This window comes from Oncorhynchus keta, chromosome 3, assembly GCF_023373465.1.
Source record: "Oncorhynchus keta strain PuntledgeMale-10-30-2019 chromosome 3, Oket_V2, whole genome shotgun sequence".
NCBI classification, from domain to species: domain Eukaryota; kingdom Metazoa; phylum Chordata; class Actinopteri; order Salmoniformes; family Salmonidae; genus Oncorhynchus; species Oncorhynchus keta.
In genome coordinates this window covers 20,200,368-20,222,151 of record NC_068423.1, presented here as the reverse complement: position 1 = coordinate 20,222,151, position 21,784 = coordinate 20,200,368, and the positions used below count along the sequence as shown (strand labels likewise).

Here is a 21,784-nt window from a genome sequence, read left to right as displayed (position 1 = left end):
GTGGTCATATGACAGGGTCTGAATACCAACACACTCGACATGAGCGAGGAGGCGTAAACCGGAGAAAACAAGTGGCTAAGTGTGTGTCGCGGACACTGAGAGAGCGCGAGCTGTTACTGGGGACACGCCTATCTGACTGAAACTGCGGAGAAGAAACTTAGTTTAAAGCAACGGGGGACACTAACTAACTAACTTTAACTATAGTTTAGGCATATCCAACCCAGCGAAGTTAAAAAACATATATATTTACAAATCGCATCGTGTTATTGCTTTCCCCTTTTCTGAGCGGTGTGTGCCCAAATCTCAGAATCGGAGGAGGCTGGGGCTTGAGGAAGCAGTTTGGACATACTTTTACTTTAAAGTTATCATTTTTTTTGCTAAGCGTCATTCTAGAGCGTCAGACCTGATTTTGGCTGGTAAACTTGAGTTGTTAGTTTGACAATGGTCGGTGAGTTGAATGAGCAGGTCCGGGAAAGACCCAGACCAAGGCCCAGCCCGGACTACCTGATGCAGTTGATGACAGACCGGAAGGTGATGAGCTCGCTGCCCAACTTCACTGGCATCTTCACTCACCTGGAGCGGCTCTTAGACGAAGGTAAGTGCTTAGCCTACAATGCATATATATTTTTAAAGATTTCCAAAAAATATGATAGGTCTATAATTAGCAGTGGTAGAAAAAGTAGCAAATTGTCATTCTTGAGTAAAAGTAAAGATACCTTAATAGAAAATGACTCAAGTGAAAGTCACGCAGTAAAATACTTATTGAGTAAATGTCCGAAATTATTTGGTTTTAAATATACTTAAGTATCAAAAGTACATTTTAGCAATTACATTTATTTAAGTATCAAAAGTAAAAGTACAAGTATAATTAATTTCTAATTCCTTATATTAAGCAAAGTAGATGGCCACATTTTCTAGTTTTTAAAATGTATTTACAGATAGCAAGGGGCACGATCCAACTCAGAAATAATTTACAAACGAAGCATGTGTTTAGTGAGTCCACCAGATCAGAGGCAGTAGGGATGACCAGGGATGTTCTCTTGATAAGTTTGTGAATTAGATCATTTTATTGTCCTGCTAAGCATTGAAAATGTAACGGAGTATGTATGGAGTAACACACCAGGCAGTTGGTGATGTGAACAAACGGACAGTTGTTAGTCTGGGTCGGTGACCTATTGTGCAAGGCGGTGTGAATGTGGCGGCCCATCCCGGTTAGTCACGAGGCTCAGTACTCGGTCAACGGGATGTCAACCTGAAAATGACTTTGGAGAGCGTGCTTAGACTTTATGTATGTGAATAGAGAGCCAGTAAACTCTGTGTGTGTGTGTGTGTGTACAGTATGGCTGATTGATTGATTGATTGATTGTAGTCTTTGAAGAGGACCCCCATCACAACAACCAAAAAAACTCCAAGCAGGTCAAACAACATAGTAACAAACAATGAGATCTTCTGTGGAATTAATAATGAGATTATATTGACAAAGGACAAGGAGAGGGGGAGAAATAACGTAAAAATGACTGAGAGGAATACAACGGGAGAAAGACAAGAGGGGGAGAGGCCGGGGAAGTATTTGTGCTTGGCTTTATCTCTACACTTCAACCTGCCATTACACTATCTAGAGTTCTCTCTTTATATATATATATAGACTGCACATACTCACTCACACTCATGCACCAGCTCTCTTTCCATTCTGCAGCCACATTATTCTTATTGTGCCAATTTTAACTACTGTGGCCGTCTCATCCAAGACACATTTCCCGCGCGTGTGTGTGTGTGTGTGTGTGTGTGTGTGTGTGTGTGTGTGTGTGTGTGTGTGTGTGTGTGTGTGTGTGTGTGTGTGTGTGTGTGTGTGTGTGTGTGTGTGTGTGTGTGTGTGTGTGTGTGTGTGTGTGTGTGATATATACGCAGGGCTCTAAATTATTTATTTTTATTGGGAGCACAATTTAGGAGCACCAGAAAATACGATTTTTATTTTATTGTATTGATATACAGCCTATATGAAATCTAGCTACTTTTAAAACACATTCTGTGCCCCAGAAACGAATATGCAACACTGTAAAGACAGTTTGTTATAAAAGCTAAGATGTTGCTACGAATACCTGTCATTGAAATGACAAAGTCATTAGCGGAATATTAGGTTTCTAAGTTGTGTAAAAGCGCTATTTTACTTTTTGTTGTTGTAATGTTTTATTTCACTTTTCTTTTTTTGTTGACAAACAAAAACACAATAAACCCACTTAACATTGACATACATTTCCACCAACATTATGTTGTTTCTGTCTGTAGCCAGATTTCTAAACAAATATTTAAATGATAAAACATTTGATTCTACCAATATTTACATACATGCATTTCCACCAACATTAATGACGTCACACTTGCTCAGACCTACGTTCCAATCGTACCCACATCCAAATGTTGTTTCTAATGCTTGTAACACTCTGACTTCAAATTGTGTTATGACGTTTCAGTCTGTAGCCAGTTTCAAAAAGAAAAATAAAGCATTTGATTGGTCCAGTATTTAAGTAATAGCTTTTTCAATCTAAGCTCTAAAAATAATATTGTCCAATCCATTGAGTATCTCACGGCACCCTCATATGCCATGTCTTGAAATGTGCAGATAGATGGATTAAAAGTAAATGTATATTGTAAAACCTCTGACAGCCACTTTCTAACTCTGTCTAAAACTTTTGGACTTTATAGTACTCCCAGAAGGCATGTGTCATTGAGTCACTGTTAGTTTTACACTTAAGACATGACTCTGAAGTTTTGCTGTAGAATTTGTATAATATTAGTTTATACTGGAATAAGCGTACATTTGAGTTAACTGTGTCATTTTCTATGTCTTGGTTCCAATAGTTTATATTTTTTTCGAAGAGATTGTCAGTTGGACATTACCTATCATCTTAGTATATTTTTCTGTCTCAAATAGGATTGCTCTGATGTCCAAAAGCTTTCAGGTCAAAATGTTGTAATATAAAACTTAAGTTGCAAATATTAGAAAATGTCTACGTTGGTCAGTCCAAAATTGCTTTTTAATCCTGTCATGGAATTAATTGTATTTCCTATTACCACATCATTTACGGTTTCTATGCCTTTAGTTTTCCATGTGGGCCAATTTGTCGGTGAATTCTGAAAAGCCAAGGATTGTTCCATAGGGGTTTGTTTTTAGAGAGTGATATTGGTTCTTGTAGGTGTAACGACGTTCGTCTGTTGTAAGAAGAGAGTCAGACCGAAATGCAGCGTGTAGGTTACTCATGACTTTAATGAAATATATCGCGGTACATGAAATAACTGAATATAAGAAAACAACAAACGAAACGTGAAACTAATTACAGCCTATCTGGTGACAACAACACAGAGACAGGAGCAAACACCCACAAAATACAAAGCGCACTCAGGCTACCTAAATACGGTTCCCAATCCGAGACAACGAGAATCACCTGACTCCAATTGAGAATCGCTTCAGGCAGCCAAGCCTAACTAGACACACCCCTAATCATACACAATCCCAATTAATACAAACCCCAATATGAAACACAACATATAAACCCATGTCACACCCTGGCCTACCCAAAAATATACCAAAAACACAAAATACAATGACCAAGGCGTGACAGTAGGATCCGTTTAATTTTCTTCCATGGTATAGTGTTCTTAACTATGAAGTTGTTATAGTGTTCTTAACTATGAAGTTGTTATTGTGTTCTTAACTATGAAGTTGTTATTGTGTTCTTAACTATGAAGTTGTTATAGTGTTCTTAACTATGAAGTTGTTATTGTGTTCTTAACTATGAAGTTGTTATTGTGTTCTTAACTATGAAGTTGTTATAGTGTTCTTAACTATGAAGTTGTTATTGTGTTCTTAACTATGAAGTTGTTATTGTGTTCTTAACTATGAAGTTGTTATAGTGTTCTTAACTATGAAGTTGTTATAGTGTTCTTAACTATGAAGTTGTTATAGTGTTCTTAACTATGAAGTTGTTATTGTGTTCTTAACTATGAAGTTGTTATAGTGTTCTTAACTATGAAGTTGTTATTGTGTTCTTAACTATGAAGTTGTTATTGTGTTCTTAACTATGAAGTTGTTATAGTGTTCTTAACTATGAAGTTGTTATAGTGTTCTTAACTATGAAGTTGTTATTGTGTTCTAAACTATGAAGTGGTTGTAGTGTTCTTAACTATGAAGTTGTTGTAGTGTTCTTAACTATGAAGTTGTTATTGTGTTCTTAACTATGAAGTTGTTATAGTGTTCTTAACTATGAAGTTGTTATTGTGTTTTTAACTATGAAGTTGTTATAGTGTTCTTAACTATGAAGTTGTTATTGTGTTTTTAACTATGAAGTTGTTATAGTGTTTTTAACTATGCAGTTGTTATAGTGTTCTTAACTCTGAAGTTGTTATTGTGTTCTTAACTATGAAGTTGTTATTGTGTTCTTAACTATGAAGTTGTTATAGTGTTCTTAACTATGAAGTTGTTATAGTGTTCTTAACTATGAAGTTGTTATAGTGTTCTTAACTATGCAGTTGTTATTGTGTTCTTAACTATGAAGTTGTTATAGTGTTCTTAACTCTGAAGTTGTTATTGTGTTGTAAGTAAAAGCCTTGGGTTGTGAGTTAATATAACTCCAAATCTGGGAGGTTAAAACCACACTCAGATTTAGGGACATGTATACTTTTTTAAAGAATGTCTTCGGTGGGGTAATTGGTATTACAGAAAATAAATATAGAAACCTTCGGAGCTATGTCATTCTAAATATGTTTATTCTACCTGTAAGATTTACGAGGAGATTTTTCAATTTCATTAGATCTGCCTTAACTTTATTTCATTACTCAACAACATTATCTTTATATATTTGTTGTTTGTTGTCACTTATTAAGCTTCCAAAGTATTTCATATTTTTTTGTTGTCCACTTAAAGGATTGCTGTAAATCAAGAGTTATTTTTCCTATTGCCCTTATTAAAAAAATTCCATGTTCATTTTATATCCTGAGATTTTAGAGTATTCCGAAAATATTTTTAACAAGGGGAACATTGAGTTTTCAATATTAGTGAGTCATATCAGGAGATTTTTAGCAAATAAGTTACGTTTGTATTCCTGTTTGCCAATACTGATACCTGTTACATTTTGGGGCCTGTTTAATTCTATCTGCAAGCAGTTCAATAGCCAGTGCAAACATGAGGGGGGAGAAAGAACATCCCTGTCTCAAGTCTAATCCAACTTTATTTGTCACATGTGCCAAATACAACAAGTGTAGACCTTACCCTGAAATGCTTACTTACAAGTCCTTAATCAACAGTGCAGTTCAAGAAGAGTTAAGAAAATATTTACAAAAAAAAAAAAAAAAATTAACATTAACTGTCAGGAAGTCCAGGATCCAGTTGTAGAGGGAGGTGTTTAGTCCCAGGGTCCTTAAGGGACTCAGACCATGAGAAACAAGATTGTCTGGGCTGATGAAACCAAGATTGAAGTCTTTGTTCTGAATGCCAAGAGTCACGTCTGAAGGAAACCTGGCACAATCCCTACAGTGAAGCATGGTGGTGGCAACATCATGCTGTGGGGATGTATTTCAGCAGCAGGGGCTGGGAGACTAGTCAGGATCGAGGGAAAGATGAACGGCGCAGAGTAAAAAGAGATCCTTGATGAAAACCTGCTCCAGAGTGGACTAAGACCCTAAGCAAACAGCCAAGACAACGCAGGAGTGGCCTAGGGACAAGTCTCTGAATGTCCTTGAGTGGCCCAGCCAGAGCCCGGACTTGAACCCGATCAAACATCTCTGGAGAGACCTGAAAATAGCTGTGCAGCGACACTCACCATCCAACCTGACAGAGCTTGAGAGGATCTGCAGAGAAGAACTCCCCAAATACAGGCGTGCCATGCTTGTCGTGTCATACCCAAGGCCTTTTATTTTATTCATGTTTTATTTTTATCAATTTTATTCATTTTGTTGGCCTTGTTTAGAATTAAAGTTAACCTTGTCTGTCATTGAAGAACCAGATAAAAACATTTTCGCAGACATGCCATATGAGGGTGATGGACATCTCATGTATATGGAAGAGTCAGTATGAATTCCTACTGTTTTTTATATAAAACGTGTGAACATGTAGGCTGGGCAAACATTTAACAGAGAACACACAGAAAACATAAAGCAAGTACTTATTTCTACTTTTTAGGGATTTTAAGCTCCTACTCCACTAATGTACAGTCGTGGCCAAAAGTTTTGAGAATGACACAAATATTAATTTTCACAAAGTCTACTGCCTCAGTTTGTATGATGGCAATTTGCATATACTCCAGAATGTTATGAAGAGTAATCGGATTAATTAAAATGAATTACAAAGTCCCTCTTTGCCATGCAAATGAACTGAATCCCCCAAAAACATTTCCACTGCATTTCAGCCCTGACACAAAAGGACCAGCTGACATCATGTTAGTGATTATCTCGTTAACACAGGTTCGTGAGTGTTGACGAAGACAAGGCTGAAGATCACTCTGTCATGCTGATTGAGTTTGAATAACAGACGGGAAGCTTCAAAAGGAGGGTGGTGCTTGGAATCATTGTTCTTCCTCTGTCAATCATGGTTACCTGCAAGGAAACACATGTCACCATCATTGCTTTGCACAAAAAGGGCTTCACAGGCAAGGATTTTGCTGCCAGTAAGATTGCACCTAAATCAACCATTTATCGGATAATCAAGAACTTCAAGGAGAGCGGTTCAATTGTTGTGAAGAAGGCTTCAGGGCGCCCAAGAAAGTCCCGCAAGCACCAGGACTGTCTCCTAAAGTTGATTCAGCTGCGGGATTGGAGCACCACCAGTACAGAGCTTGCTCAGGAATGGCAGCAGGCAGGTGTGAGTGCATCTGCATGCACAGTGAGGCGAAGACTTTTGGAGGATGGCCTGGTGTCAAGAAGGGCAGCAAACGGCAGCACTTCTCTCCAGGAAAAACATCAGGGACACACTGATATTCTGCAAAAGGTACAGGGATTGGACTGCTGAGGACTGGGGTAAAGTAATTTTCTCTGATGAATCCCCTTTCCGATTGTTTGGGGCATCCGGAAAAAAAGCTTGTCCGGAGAAGACAAGGTGAACGCTACCATCAGTCTTGTGTCATGCCAACAGTAAAGCATCCTGAGACCATTCATGTGTGGGGTTGCTTCTCAGCCAAGGGAGCCAATGTTGCCTAAGAACACAGACATGAATAAAGAATGGTACCAACACATCCTCCGAGAGCAACTTCTCCCAACCATCCAGGAAAAGTTTGATGACGAACAATGCCTTTTACAGCATGGTGGAGCACCTTGCCTTAACGAAAAAGTGGTAACTAAGTGGCTTGGGGAACAAAACATCGATATTTTGGGTCCATGGCCAAGAAACTCCCCAGACTTTAATCCCATTGAGAACTTTTGGTCAATCCTCAAGAGGCGGGTGGACAAACAAAAACCCACAAATTCTGACAAACTCCAAGCATTGATTATGCAAGAATGGGCTGCCGTCAGTCAGGATGTGGCCCAGAAGTTAATTGACAGCATGCCAGTGCGGATTGCAGAGGTCTTGAAAAAGAAGGGCCAACACTGCAAATATTGACTCTTTGCATCAACTCCATGTAATTGTCAATAAAAGCCTTTGACACTTATGAAATGCTTGTAGTTATACTTGAATATTCCATAGTAACATCTGACAAAAATATCTAAAGACACTGAAGCAGCAAACTCTGTGGAAATTAATATTTGTGTCATTCTCAAAACTTTTGGCCACGACTGTACTGTACCAAAAATCTGTGGATTATGTCATTGTAAATACATTGGAAAAAGACTGCCACTTAAATACTCTCGTCAGTTTGCAATACCTTTGAATTAAAGTATAGTGCGTGGTGGGTCTCTATTGGGTGCACTGAGAGACCGAAGTGAGATGTGTGGAGGCACCACACATACTCCAGGGAAGTGTCTGATGCCCCCCAGCTCCCCCATCCCGATCCCTCGGATAGAGCCCATCTCCACTCTCGCCAATAACCACTGTTGGATCTTAACTATGTTTACAAGGAATAATACAAATTCAGAAAGTATTCAGGCCCCTCGACTTTTTCCACATTTTGTTACGTTACAGCTTTATTTTTATTTATATATTTATTTCATTTTTTATAGAATTTTTACCCCCTTTTCTCCCCAATTTCGTGGTATCCAATTGTTAGTAGTTACTATCTTGTCTCATTGCTACTACACCCGTACGGGCTCAGGAGAAATGAAGGTCGAAAGCCATGTGTCCTCCGAAACACAACCCAACCTTAACACAGCGCGCATCCAACCCGGAAGCCAGCCGCACCAATGTGTCGGAGGAAACACAGTGCACCTGGCGACCTGGTTGGCGCGCACTGCGCCCGGCCCTCCACAGGAGTCGCTAGTGCACGATGAGACAAGGATATCCCTATCGGCCAAACCCTCCCTAACCCGGACACCATTTGTGTGTCACCCCATGGACCTCCCAGTCGCGGCCGGCTGCGACAGAGCCTGGGCTCGAACCCAGGGTCTCTGGTAGCACAGCTAGCGCTGTGATGCAGTGCCCTAGGCCACTGTTTCACCCTTTACAGCGTTATTGTAAAATGGATTCAATAGTTTTCCCCCCTCGTCAATCTACACACAATACCCCACAATGACAAGGCAAAAACAGGTTTTTAGAATTTCTTTGCAAATGTATTACAAATAAAAAACAGAAATATCACATTTTAGGTAGATATTCAGACCCTTTACTCAGTACTTTGTCAATCTACTTTTTTTTAACAACAGATTGTAGCAGTTTGTTAGTTTTGGTGGGCACGGTGAACTTTAGTATTGTTTTCCCGGAGAGCATTTAACTGTTCATTACTCTCGTTTACATTCCAAGTTGCCCTTTGTCCTTTCCTTTGACAGAGGCCATGATCTGTTGGGTTCGTGTTGCTGCACTGTTTACAAACTGATTGGTTCACTGTTGTACAAAATTGATTGCTCACCCTCTCCCAGTTGCTTGGGAATATGTTGATTTATCAAGTTGAGGCTTGATTGTTTCTACATATAACCACAGTTTTGTCGGTATGCACCTCACTATTTTCCTATTGAGATGCATTGCATTGCAATGAACATATTACACTCTCTTTAAGAATGTCAGGTTTGTGATGACAAAATGCAAAAGATCTGCTGTTCATTGATTGCTATGATCATTGACACAGATTATATTGACCAGACGCTATAGTGGCTGCTCTAACATTGAAAATAAATGTCTTCAAAAATGGAAGGCAGTCGGGAGGAGGCAAGATCTGGTGGGACTAGGGCTGTGTCAGCTGGTGATTGTCAAGCAAATAATTGCCGGTCTCATGGTAATTTACCATTAATTAACATAAATACGTTTAGCATCTCCCGGCTTCCTCGCGTAGACTAAAAGCCACTGATGCAGACCAGTGGAACATCTACATTTTAATAAATACATTTAATATAGCCTACACCATCACAATAAATCCATTATTTATTTTTAAACGGTCTAAAGAAACATGATATGAAGTAAATCTAGTCTATTTCAGAAGAACAGAATATCATACTCTGACTTGTCCCTCTGGCTATGCCATATGCTTGTGTGCTACACTAGTTCATTTAGCAGACAATTTGCTTAGAATTCCTTGACATTATTTTATATTTATTTCTAAGGGAATGTGTTAACAAAAGGAGTGCGTTAACAAAGAAACAGGTTCTCCTATATGCTTAATTAAGAGTTATTTATGCAACTTTAGTTGTGATTGAATCGCTAGGCTATATGTTTTGATTTTTAAAACATTCTAAGTCTGATGATGATGCGACTTTAATTATGATTTGTAAAGAGTCACATGAAAGGCATGAACACTGCAGGCTGCACACACTTCATCAGTCTCTCATTCACAATTTGACCCATCCTCGAATTTCCTGGTGGCATCCCACTTGTGTGGCTGTAATGCTCCCTAAAAAAATCCATGCCTTTTGCGGCCAAAGTGGCACTTTGTGCCCTTGGGCTGAATATTATAATTCCCTTCTCCTGACTGCCAATCGCCGTGCTCCGAAGCACCTCTCACTCACATGGCTCTCTCAGATATCTCAATTCTTATTAGCCAATGCCTGTCACATGATCGGATCCTTCTCACAGGTATCTCAGCTATAAAGTAGGCTACAAGTGAAAACAGACACATCAGAGACGCAACTGCGTGTGTCCTTCTAATCGAATTCCGAGGCACATATTGAAGATGTTAAAAGAACTGTCCACATTTACTTTTCATCAGCCAACAAGATGAGTAAGCCTAACGAACAGAAAAAACACTAGCCTATGTAAATCTACTATCCCCCATAGTACAAAAGTTGACCTATGCTACTTGTCCTTCTGTGCGAGAAAGAAATATTTGGAATATACTCCGGGACAACTGTCTGTTCCCAGTCCACCTGGTCATGCTGCTGCTCCAGTTTCAACTGTTCTGCCTGTGGCTAGGGAACCCTGACCTTTTCACCGGACGTGTTACCTTGTCCTGGACCTGCTGTTTTCAACTCTCTCTCTCTCTGACATTTACTCCTGAGGTGCTGACCTGTTGCACCCTCTACAACCACAGATTATTATTTGACCCTACTGGTCATCTATGAACGTTTGAACAGCCTGAAGAACAATCTGTCCTGAAATGGACATGTGCTTTTATAATCTCCACCCGGCACAGCCAGAAGAGGACTGGCCACCCCTCAGATCCTGTTTCCTTACTAGGTTTCTTTCAAGGTTCCTGCCTAGCTAGGTTTTTTTTCTTAACCACCGTGCTTCTACATCTGCATTGCTTGCTGTTTGGGGTTTTAGGCTGAGTTTCTGTATAACACTTTGTGACATATGCTGATGTAAAAAGGGCTTTATAAATACATTTGATTGATTGATTGGAACGCGATAGATTCCAAATTAATACAACCACTCGCATCAAACAATCTTTTAAAAGCAATGAGGTTGATGCAACAGATCAGAACGCTTAGCTTAAAATGCTGGTAAACTATTAGGCTATTTCTTCATATTATAAGCGCAGCAATGCGCACACGACAGTAAGAGCAAATGTTCCAAAATGCAATCAATTAGCGGGAAAAGACCATTCTCAAAACGACCGCAAATGTGATTATGCATGTAATGCATTATTATAAAGGTGCATTTTTATGGTGAAAATTGTCTTCCCCAAACTTAACTTAATTTTTAGAAGTTATTTAGCCACTTTAGTTGTGATGCAAACCGTATCAACATATAGGCCTGTGGGCTAGGCTACATGAGGTGTGTGACTATAATTTATAAGTCACAAAAAAATAGGCATGCACAGTTTCCTGCCTTAATGCACACACTGGGCATCATTCACAAGTGATAATACATCATTCACAAGCGATGATGCATCATTCACAAGCGATGATGCATCATTCACAAGCGATAATGCACCATTCACAAGCGATAATGCACCACCCACAAGCGATAATGCATCATCCGCAAGCGATAATGCATCATTCACAAACAATAATATTGTCACCCACCAGACTATTCTTGATTTAATATTGTCTTTACATACATTATTTAGTTTATGTGTAAAATAAGTTTTGATTTAGAATGGACCATTATCATGCACCTGTCTCTGAACAGGGGCCGGGGAATAAAATACATGTAATTTATGCACATAAATAGAGAATCGAGGATGCTTTTCCCGTGGTTCATTTGCATGCCAGGCAGGTAAGCTATACCCCTGTTGTAAAGCGAAGGAATGTGCTTAATAGTAGTAAAGTTGATAAGTAAATATAGTAGGCCTAGTGTATAGAGGGACCCTCCTCTTTTTAATAGAGGCCATCAAACTCTGTTTTATGGTGGTCATGACTCATGACTGCCGCTGTGGCGCTAATATGGTCACCGTAACACCCCTAGGTGGGACCACTCTAGCCAGTGAGAGGGCAGATAAGCTTGTGAACAACGGTTTCCAATAGTTACCACAAACACAGTCTAAATTGGCTATATCGTAAAAATGCATGTTTCTTCTGTTGCTTTTTGGTCTTAATTTAAGTTTAGGGCTAGGCATAAGGTTAGCAGTGTGGTTAAGGTTAGCTTTCAAATCCAATTTTAAGAAGAGAAATTGTGGAAATAGGTGGGGTTTATAACTTTGTGGCTGAGGTAACTAGTGACGACCAGGCACATGTGTTTTTTCACAGTTTCCAGTATGTCACATCTCTTACTTATATCAGTACACTCGTAAAACCCTAATCATTTTGAAACTTCTATTCAATCAACTAAGCCACACGTAGCAAATAAGCCAATATTTTTTTTGTCAACCAAATTTTACACTCTCCCTGACCTCCATACAAAAACTCCTCTCTTGGTCTGTGGTGAAAAACGCCATCTGCTGGAGAAGACAGAGTTTGGGCCCAGTTATCCCTCTCGCTTCGCCTCTTTCGCTCTGTCGTTGATCTCCTGAAGAAGCTATCGCTTACTTTTTTTCTGTTCCCCAAAATGGTTGGATATAAACTTGCCAGGTTGTTAGCTAGCCAATGAGGTAACATAACTGAACAAAGTGTAAACAAATGGTTAACGACACACGAGCAGTTTTACATTTTATCCAGACCGACTTACAGTAGTGAGTGCATACATTTTTAAAATACTTTTTCGTACTGGTCCTCCATGGGAGTTGAACCCACAACCCTGGCGCTGCACCTCCGTGCTCTACCAACTGAGCTCACTAGAACTGCCCACGACCTGGTTTATGAATGTAAAATGAGGTCCCGGCGAGGAAGATAAAAATGTTGCACTGGTATGTTGTTTTTTTTACTTGGTTGGGTCACAAGCAAGCCGTTTCCACTGTAGTAATGGTGCAACCATGACACTATCAAATCTGCACTATTTTCTCTCGGGCACTCGGAAACAACAGTACGGCACAGCCTAATCATTAAAACAATTATTATCTAGAATATATTTTTCCTAGTTGCACTGTACCCCCAACAACAACTGCTCCCCTGGCGCCGATAATGTTTACGTCGATTAAGGCAGCCCCTCGCACCTCTCTGATTCAGAGGCGTTGGGTAAAATGTGGAAGACACCTTTCGGTTGAATGCAGTTCAGTTGTGTAACTGACTAAGCATCCCCTTTCCCTCTCCCAAATTGGCCGCACTTTTAGAACCCTGTGTGTGTGTGTGTGTGTGTGTGTGTGTGTGTGTGTGTGTGTGTGTGTGTGTGTGTGTGTGTGTGTGTGTGTGTGTGTGTGTGTGTGTGTGTGTGTGTGTGTGTGTGTGTGTGCGTGTGTGTGTGTGTGACCAGGTGTACGTGTGAGGTCAGGTGTGTTATTAGTGGCGTATAGCTGTTGTGAATATAGCTTTAGATAATTATAGTTTCAGTTATTATAACTATGTTCACACTTAGTTATCACTCAGCTTCCGTCAGGCCATAGTTATTTCACAGGGGTATGTGTGTGGTGTGTGTGTGTGCGTCTAGCCTAGCAGGTTATTATAGTGGTTGGCATGCTGTTAGTAATGCATCATGCAACAATATTGAAAGTCTGAGTCAGACAGCTTTAAACAAACACACACTGTCTCCGTCTTTATTTTGTAGTGCTTGACTTTATTAATTTATTTTCTGTTTCTCTCCCTCCCTCTTGCTCTACCTGCTTCCCTCTCTTTCTTTCTCTCTCTCTCTCTTCCCTTCTCTCAATCTCTTTCTCTCTCTCCCAATCTCTCTTCGCCCTCTTTCTCCCTCCATCAGAGATAGGTAGAGTGCGCAAGGACATGTATAACGACTCAATGAATGGCGGTGTGGCTGCCGAGGGGCGGGACTCCGAGGAGCTGCCTGATGGGATTGGTCCAGTGGCTCAGCTGCAGGAGAAGCTCTACGTGCCCGTTAAAGAGTACCCCGACGTGAGTAGACAAACCTTTTTTCAACCGTTATAGATGTCTTTATGTCAGTGTCTAAATGAATAACAGAATATCTATCGCTTTCCATAACAGAAACGTCCAGCCCATTGGAGGGTAAGGTAAAGCCGATATGAATAGAATGGGACCTTTAACCCTTGCAATTTCACTGGTAAACTCATGAGTACACTCACAATGGCTGCCTGGTATTGTGATGCAATAATTTCCATGGTAAGGTATCATTTTTGTTCAAATGATGCTAACTGATGTGGCTCATGCAATGGTCCTTCTGTAGCACAGTTGGTAGAGCATGGCGCTTGTAACGCCAGGGTAGTGGGTTCGATTCCTGGGACCACCCATACGTAGAATGTATGCACACATGACTGTAAGTCGCTTTGGATAAAAGCGTCTGCTAAATGGCATATATTATATATTATTTATATTATTATATATTATTATATTAGAATATATTTTCTGTAATGTCAGTTGCGTTGATTCAACAAATCACCACACAAATTGATGGGTACATTTCCTGATTTTACTTCCTGCTTTGCTCCTAGGTTGAAGATGTCAAAGATGTTAAGACAACCGCATGCTAATATCCCATAACTCTTTGCAACAATGGGATGGTAGTTAGTAACAGCTCTGGTCCCAGATTTTTGACAATGTTGTCTTAAGCTGTATATTTCCGACCTAACTTTGCTCCTTACCAGCTGCTCCAATTTTTGAAAAGAATTGTCTTAGCCATCGACATCTTCAATGTAGCTCTGCTCCTATGGGTATACTTGCAAGGGCCACCAGTCCAACCATTATGCCATCATTGACCTCTATTTCTATGGTAGAGCCATCACCATGTTGCTTACTCATGTCTGGTCCATCCAGATTGGTTAACATAGATGAGGGAGGCAGTAAAGGGTAAAGGGCTGCTTTCTAAGCTCCCAGCCCTTATAAAAGTGGGTTAGAATGTATGGCTGAGGACATCAGATAGGGGTGACGACCAACAAGCTCTCACAGTCTCACTGCAGAATTAGACATTTATCCATGTTACTCCAATGTTAAAAGTCAACGTTGCTCCAAACGTCAAATTTCAGAGGGGTTTTGACACCCTGGGTTGACCAGTTCTGCTCAGTATCATTCTTTTTCTCCAAAGTCAAATTTCAAATTTGCTACAAACTTCAATGACAGAAGCTTCTCTTCCTTCACATGATAAAATGACAATATAACCGCGGTTACTGCTATCCGGGATCATTGGGAAGTTCCGACCTTAACGTTTACAATGACCATTTTAAATTTAAACTTCAATGGGGTAACGTCTGAGATGGGACGTCCAAGGATCCCAAATAGCATGGACAGTGTAACCACTGGTAACACACACAGACACATGCAAACACACAGGACACACAAACCGATGGAACAGATGAGATCAGGGCTAAAAATACATTAGAATATCCCCTGTGTGTGTGTGTGTGTGCGCTCGCTTTAAAGGGGTTATTTTGGGAAGGAAGAGAATGCATTCACATCCGTATAAAAGTGTAGGGGTCAGAGAAACAAATAAAGACAGACACAACGGGTGTGAAAGAGGAGAGCGAGAAGAGAGGCAGCTGTCTTGTTAATCTCTCAGCTCCAGTGACAGATAAGGTTAAGAGAGTCTGGCCTCACCACCACCTGCCAAAACAAACAATGACCTATTCCTGACTCACGCGCTCTAAAGTGCGACAAAATATTTTCATGCGCCAACGGGAGTTTTATTTTGGGAGCACTGCAACTATGAAAAATATCTCCCAGATAATTGTTGTAATGATAAGGCTTCACTGTACAGTTTTGTTCCGTGTGCCTTAGAGGGAAAAAAGAGAATGCAGTCTCATTAGCGTCATAGTTGCGCCATTACTATAGTGGAAACGTTCATTCACACACTGCGCAACGGATACACACTTAATTGTAAGGATAATATATTGTAAACAGTTGTCATTTTTACGTTCGCTATGTAGCCCTTGTGAATTATTGTTTGTTATTTTTGACTCCCTTATATGTTCTACTGGAGCCACCTTACCTGCCTGTGCTAAACAGTTATGTTAGCTTACCCGCAGTGTTGCCAACTCCTCAGTAAGGAAAGTAGCTATTGGCTGTCCTAAAACTCGCTAGAAGTCGCTAAATGACGTCATCGCCAAATTTGCATAATTGGCCATGTGCATGTAATTTGTGATGGACGCTGTAGGAGAGAGGAATAACTCTGTGGGAGAGACAAAAAGGGAGTAAAAAACACCCTAAATATGTTTAGAACTACAAATGAACTTTCTTCTGTCGATTCATGTTTTTTTTTATGTCACAATTCCAACCCTCCTCCTTTATCCGGGCTTGGGACCGGCAAAAGTGACCCAAAAGAGATACTCTGGCAGAGTTACTTAGTTTTTTATTTAATTTTTTGTTGTTTTTTTTGTGAGTTTTTTACATTTACATCCCGCCCTGAATGTAAGCCAAGGCGGGATCAGCCAGCGGCGTCTCCCCGCATGTGCGATTCATTTGCAGTCTGGATGCGGAGGGGTGAACATCTCCTGCTCTGACTGCAGCTGGGAGGGACTGCTGCGTGAGGACTAGGCTGCCTGCGAGTGCTTTGGGACGGGAGTGGGGCCCACGGCAGCACCTGCTGCTCATTGAGAAGAGTATGATACGTGCTTTCACGTCAGTCTCCAATAACACCAAACAAAGTCGCTAGATTTTTTCGCTAGCCGCTTTTTTGAAAATGTGTCGCTAGAGAGGTCTGAATACTCCCTAAATATAGCGAAAAAGTCGCTAAGTTGGCAACACTGTACACCCGAGCAGTTTCTGAAGAATTTTGCTCGTCTCGTTTCTTGAGTTTTCCAGCCATAGCCTTTCCTAGGCTATATTCCTACGATCAAAGTCAACCCAGGTAGGCTGCGATTATTTTCAAAAATGTTTAGCTGATTTCACCTAGAAACCTTGGCTTACAGCCCAAATACATTTTAAACTACATCTTTAGACTTCTTAGCATAGGGAAGATCATAACAATTCCTCAAACTCTTTTCTACAAACAACCCATGCAATTGATCTGATTATTTTATAAGCATTGCTCCGCGGAGACACAATAAAAATAGACTTGCTTTCTAATTTGACACGCTATGACGCATCTGTTTTCTCTCGTTCACTTTTCGTACTTTTTACTCCATACATTTTCCCTGACACCTAAAAGTACTCGTTACATTTTGAATGCTTAGCCGGACAGGAACATGGTCAAGTTCACACACTTATAAAGAGAACATCCCTACTGCCTCTGATCTGGTGGACTCATTAAACACAAATGCTTTGTTTGTAAATTAGGTCTGAGTGTTGGCGTGTGCCCCTGGCTATCCATATTTTTTTTTTTTACAAATAATGGCGCTGTCTAGTTTGCCTAATATAAGGAATTTTAAATAATTTTAAATAATTTGTTACTTTTGAACGTTAAGTATATTTAAAAACCAAATACTTTGACTTTTACTCGAGCAGTATTTTACCGGATAACTTTTACATGAGTAATTTTCTATTATAGTATGACAATTCGGTACTTTTTCCACAAATAGTGATTTTACACAATATAGAAAACTAATATTACACAAATGACTCGTCAATACTATGTATTCGTAGGAACATTTGAGCTTTTGTAATATACTAATGTGTTTGTAGTTTTACATATTTGTTTTTAGAGCACAGCATGTGCTGCAAAGTAGTTTGAATATAGGCCCAATAAAGGATACATCTCAATAACGGTAAATCATATTTTCTGCACCCAACTTAAAGTTATGAGCACCAGTGCTACCAATTAAAAATGTCATGGAGTATTTCATGGCCAGGCCAACCGAGACCAAGTTACCAATCAGGTCCAGGAGTATTTCATGGCCAGGCCAACCGAGACCAAGTTACCAACCAGGTCCAGGAGTATTTCATGGCCAGGCCAACCGAGACCAAGTTACCAACCAGGTCCAGGAGTATTTCATGGCCAGGCCAACCGAGACCAAGTTACCAACCAGGTCCAGGAGTATTTCATGGCCAGGCCAACCGAGACCAAGTTACCAACCAGGTCCAGGAGTATTTCATGGCCAGGCCAACCGAGACCAAGTTACCAACCAGGTCCAGGAGTATTTCATGGCCAGGCCAACCGAGACCAAGTTACCAATCAGGTCCAGGAGTATTTCATGGCCAGGCCAACCGAGACCAAGTTACCAATCAGGTCCAGGAGTATTTCATGGCCAGGCCAACTGAGACCAAGTTACCAATCAGGTCCAGGAGTATTTCATGGCCAGGCCAACTGAGACCAAGTTACCAACCAGGTCCAGGAGTATTTCATGGCCAGGCCAACTGAGACCAAGTTACCAACCAGGTCCAGGAGTATTTCATGGCCAGGCCAACTGAGACCAAGTTACCAACCAGGTCCAGGAGTATTTCATGGCCAGGCCAACTGAGACCAAGTTACCAACCAGGTCCAGGAGTATTTCATGGCCAGGCCAACTTAGACCAAGTTACCAACCAGGCCAAATAAAATAAAATACAATTTTATTGGTCACATACACATGGTTAGCAGACGTTAATGCGAGTGTAGAGAAATGCTTGTGCTTCTTGTTCTGACCGTGCTGTAATATCTAACACGTAATCTAACAATTTCACAACAACTACATTATTTTATTTTTATTTATTTGATTTAACCTTTATTTAACCAGGAAGGGCTCATTGAGATTAAAATATATTTTTCAGCCTCCCGGGTGGTGCAGTGGTTAAGGGTGCGCCAGCAGCGCCAGCTATGCCATCAGAGACTCTGGGTTCACGCCCAGGCTCTGTCGCGACCGGGAGGTCTGTGGGGCGATGCACAATTGGCCTAGCGTTGTCCGGGTTAGGGAGGGTTTGGCCGGTAGGGATATCTTGTCTCATCATGCACCAGTGACTCCTGTGGTGGGCTGGGCACAGTGCGCGCTAACCAAGGTTGCCAGGTGCACGTGTTTCCTCCAACACATTGGTGTGGCTGGCTTCTGGGTTGGATGCGCTGTGTTAAGAAGCAGTGTGGCTTGGTTGGGTTGTGTATCGGAGGAGGCATGACTTTCGTCTCTCCCGTGCCCGTACGGGAGTTGTAGCGATGAGATAAGATAGTAACTACTAACAATTGGATACCACGAAATTGGGGAGAAAAAGGGGTAAAATAAAAAAATAAAAATATATTTTCAAGAGCGCCCTGGCCAAGATAGGCAGCACCAAGTCATTACAAAAAAATTACAGACAGACAACATGAAAAACTACAAGTAATCTAGTAAAAACCATTAAATTCACAAGATAATATAACAGCAAATTAAAATCAGTGATTTAAAAACACCAAAAACAAGTTCTTCCAGTTTAAAAGTATTTTATAAGGTGTTCCAAGACGATGGCACAGAGTACATTTGACCAAATTCAGTTCGGACATTTGGAACAGTTAGCAGGATAAAGTCCAGCGAACGAAGAGAGTACCCACCACATTTCTGAACAATAAAAATGCACAAATAAAAAGGTAGTAAACCCAAAATGGCTTTGTAAATAAAAGTATACCAGTGACTGAGCCTGAAGAAGGCCAGCCAACACTGGTATACAAAGTGCAGTGGTGTGTAAGGGTTTTGCAGTTTAAAATAAATCTCAAAGTGCCATGGTAAAGAGTGTCAATTGATCTCAAACACTGAGCGGAAGCATAAATGTAGCTGATACTAGCCTCCTTCTGGCTTCAAAAGAAAAACAGGCCTTATTCCTAAAATAAAATCCCAATTTCAGCCTAAATTTTTTTGTAAGTTCTTGAATATGCACTTTAAAAGAGAGGCCATCATCAATTAAAATTCCAAGATATTTATATGAGGTTACAACCTCAATCTCCTTGCCCTGACAGGTAGTAATAGGTGAAATGTTCAGAGGTCTATTTCTTGCATTAGAAAACACCATTATTTTAGTTTTGTCAGTATTAAGGATAAGCTTCAATTGACACAAGGTATGTTGAACAGTATAAAAAGCAGTTTACATGTTCAGGAAAGATTTTGTAAGAGACGAGGCACAACAGTAAATAACAGTATCATCAGCATAAAAATGTATACACACAAGTGTATAGGAATGAATAAGAATATGTACATATAAATATATGGATGAGCGATGTCCGTCATAGGCTCAGGAGTATTTCATGGCCAGGCCAATTTAGACCCAAGTTACCAACCAGGTCCAGGAGTGTTTCATGGAAAGACCAACTTAGACCAACTCCTGGCCCTTCTTCTTCTTCTTCTTAAAATGTATCTCTCTGTGTGTGTGTGTGTGTGTGTGTGTGTGTGTGTGTGTGTGTGTGTGTGTGTGTGTGTGTGTGTGTGTGTGTGTGTGTGTGTGTGTGTGTGTGTGTGTGTGTGTGTGTGTGTGTGTGTGTGTGTGTTTTGTGTGTGTGTGTTTAGTTTAACTTTGTAGGTAGGATACTGGGTCCAAGGGGCCTAACAGCCAAACAGCTGGAGGCGGAGATGGGCTGTAAGATCATGGTACGAGGAAAAGGATCCATGAGAGACAAGAAGAAGGTATGTGTACACACACACGCTCACACACAGATGCAAGCCTGAACACACAAACGAAAGCATGCACGCACACACACAGCATGTTTATTTCTTTTTGGTAGTAGAGTGGTGGAGTAGAGGTGAATAGAGCTGGGTCCGTATGTTTCTCTGCTGGTTTAGGTTCTCTGGTCAGCCTTACAGTGGAGAAGCTAAAGGCAGGTGGAGCGCAGCCGGCATTCCATCCACCTCATGAGAATACACCCATTACATACCTCAGAGAAACAAAGAGGGAGGGATGGAGAGATGTGGAAATTAGTTGAAAGAGTGGGTAGACATTAGAGATGAAACGGTATGGAAATGTTATATCACGATTATAGTGACCAAAATGATCACAGTTATCAGTATTATCAGTATAATCAGTATTATCAGTATTATCGCAGTATTGTTAATGTGCTGGAAATGTTCAAAAAGTACTGATACAGACTGAAATCATTTCACCAAGTTCTATATTGAAAACCAACCAATAACAATAGCATTAGCAGCACTATGCATTTTGTGCCCATAAACAAAGTAATAACATTAAAGATTGCACCATGTGGCCAGGAGAGGTACAAGTTTCCCTAGTGCAGGTTTTAATGAACACAACCTTCAGTAAGCAAATCAAATGTGCATATAATAGCAACACAAGTAAAGCAATGTGCATGTAAGAGCAATACAACCATCTGTAAACACATCCAATGTGCATATAAGAGCAATACAACCATCTGTAAACACATCCAATGTGCATATAAGAGCAATACAACCATCTGTAAACACATCCAATGTGCATATAAGAGCAATACAACCATCTGTAAACACATCCAATGTGCATATAAGAGCAATACAACCATCTGTAAACACATCCAATGTGCATATAAGAGCAATACAACCATCTGTAAACACATCTAATGTGCATATAAGAGCAATACAACCATCTGTAAACACATCCAATGTGCGTATAAGAGCAATACAACCATATGTAAACACATCTAATGTGCATGTAAGAGCAATACAACCATCTGTAAACACATCCAATGTGCATATAAGAGCAATACAACCATCTGTAAACACATCCAATGTGCATGTAAGAACAATACAACCATCTGTAAACACATCCAATGTGCATATAAGAGCAATACAACCATCTGTAAACACATCCAATGTGCATGTAAGAACAATACAACCATATATGTAAACACATCCAATGTGCATATAAGAGCAATACAACCATCTGTAAACACATCCAATGTGCATATAAGAGCAATTACAACCATCTGTAAACACATCCAATGTGCATGTGTTGACATTAAAATAACAACACACAATAT

General features: G+C 40.3%; 1 protein-coding gene across 5 annotated transcripts in view; it reads left to right on the top strand.

Moving 5' to 3' along the window:
• Positions 1-21,784, top strand: part of LOC118368597 (protein quaking-B-like) — a 40,464-nt gene that overhangs the window by 105 nt on the left and 18,575 nt on the right. For all 5 annotated transcript variants that reach the window (XR_008089384.1, XR_008089388.1, XM_052492620.1 and 2 more), the window contains exons 1-3: positions 1-595; positions 13,739-13,890; positions 20,325-20,441. The exon at positions 1-595 is cut by the window's left edge. Coding sequence is in view for 3 of the 5 variants with exons in the window: in XM_052492620.1 (XP_052348580.1) it covers positions 442-595; positions 13,739-13,890; positions 20,325-20,441 (423 nt within the window). In the remaining 2 variants the exon portion in view is untranslated. The remainder of the gene's footprint in view (positions 596-13,738; positions 13,891-20,324; positions 20,442-21,784) is intronic.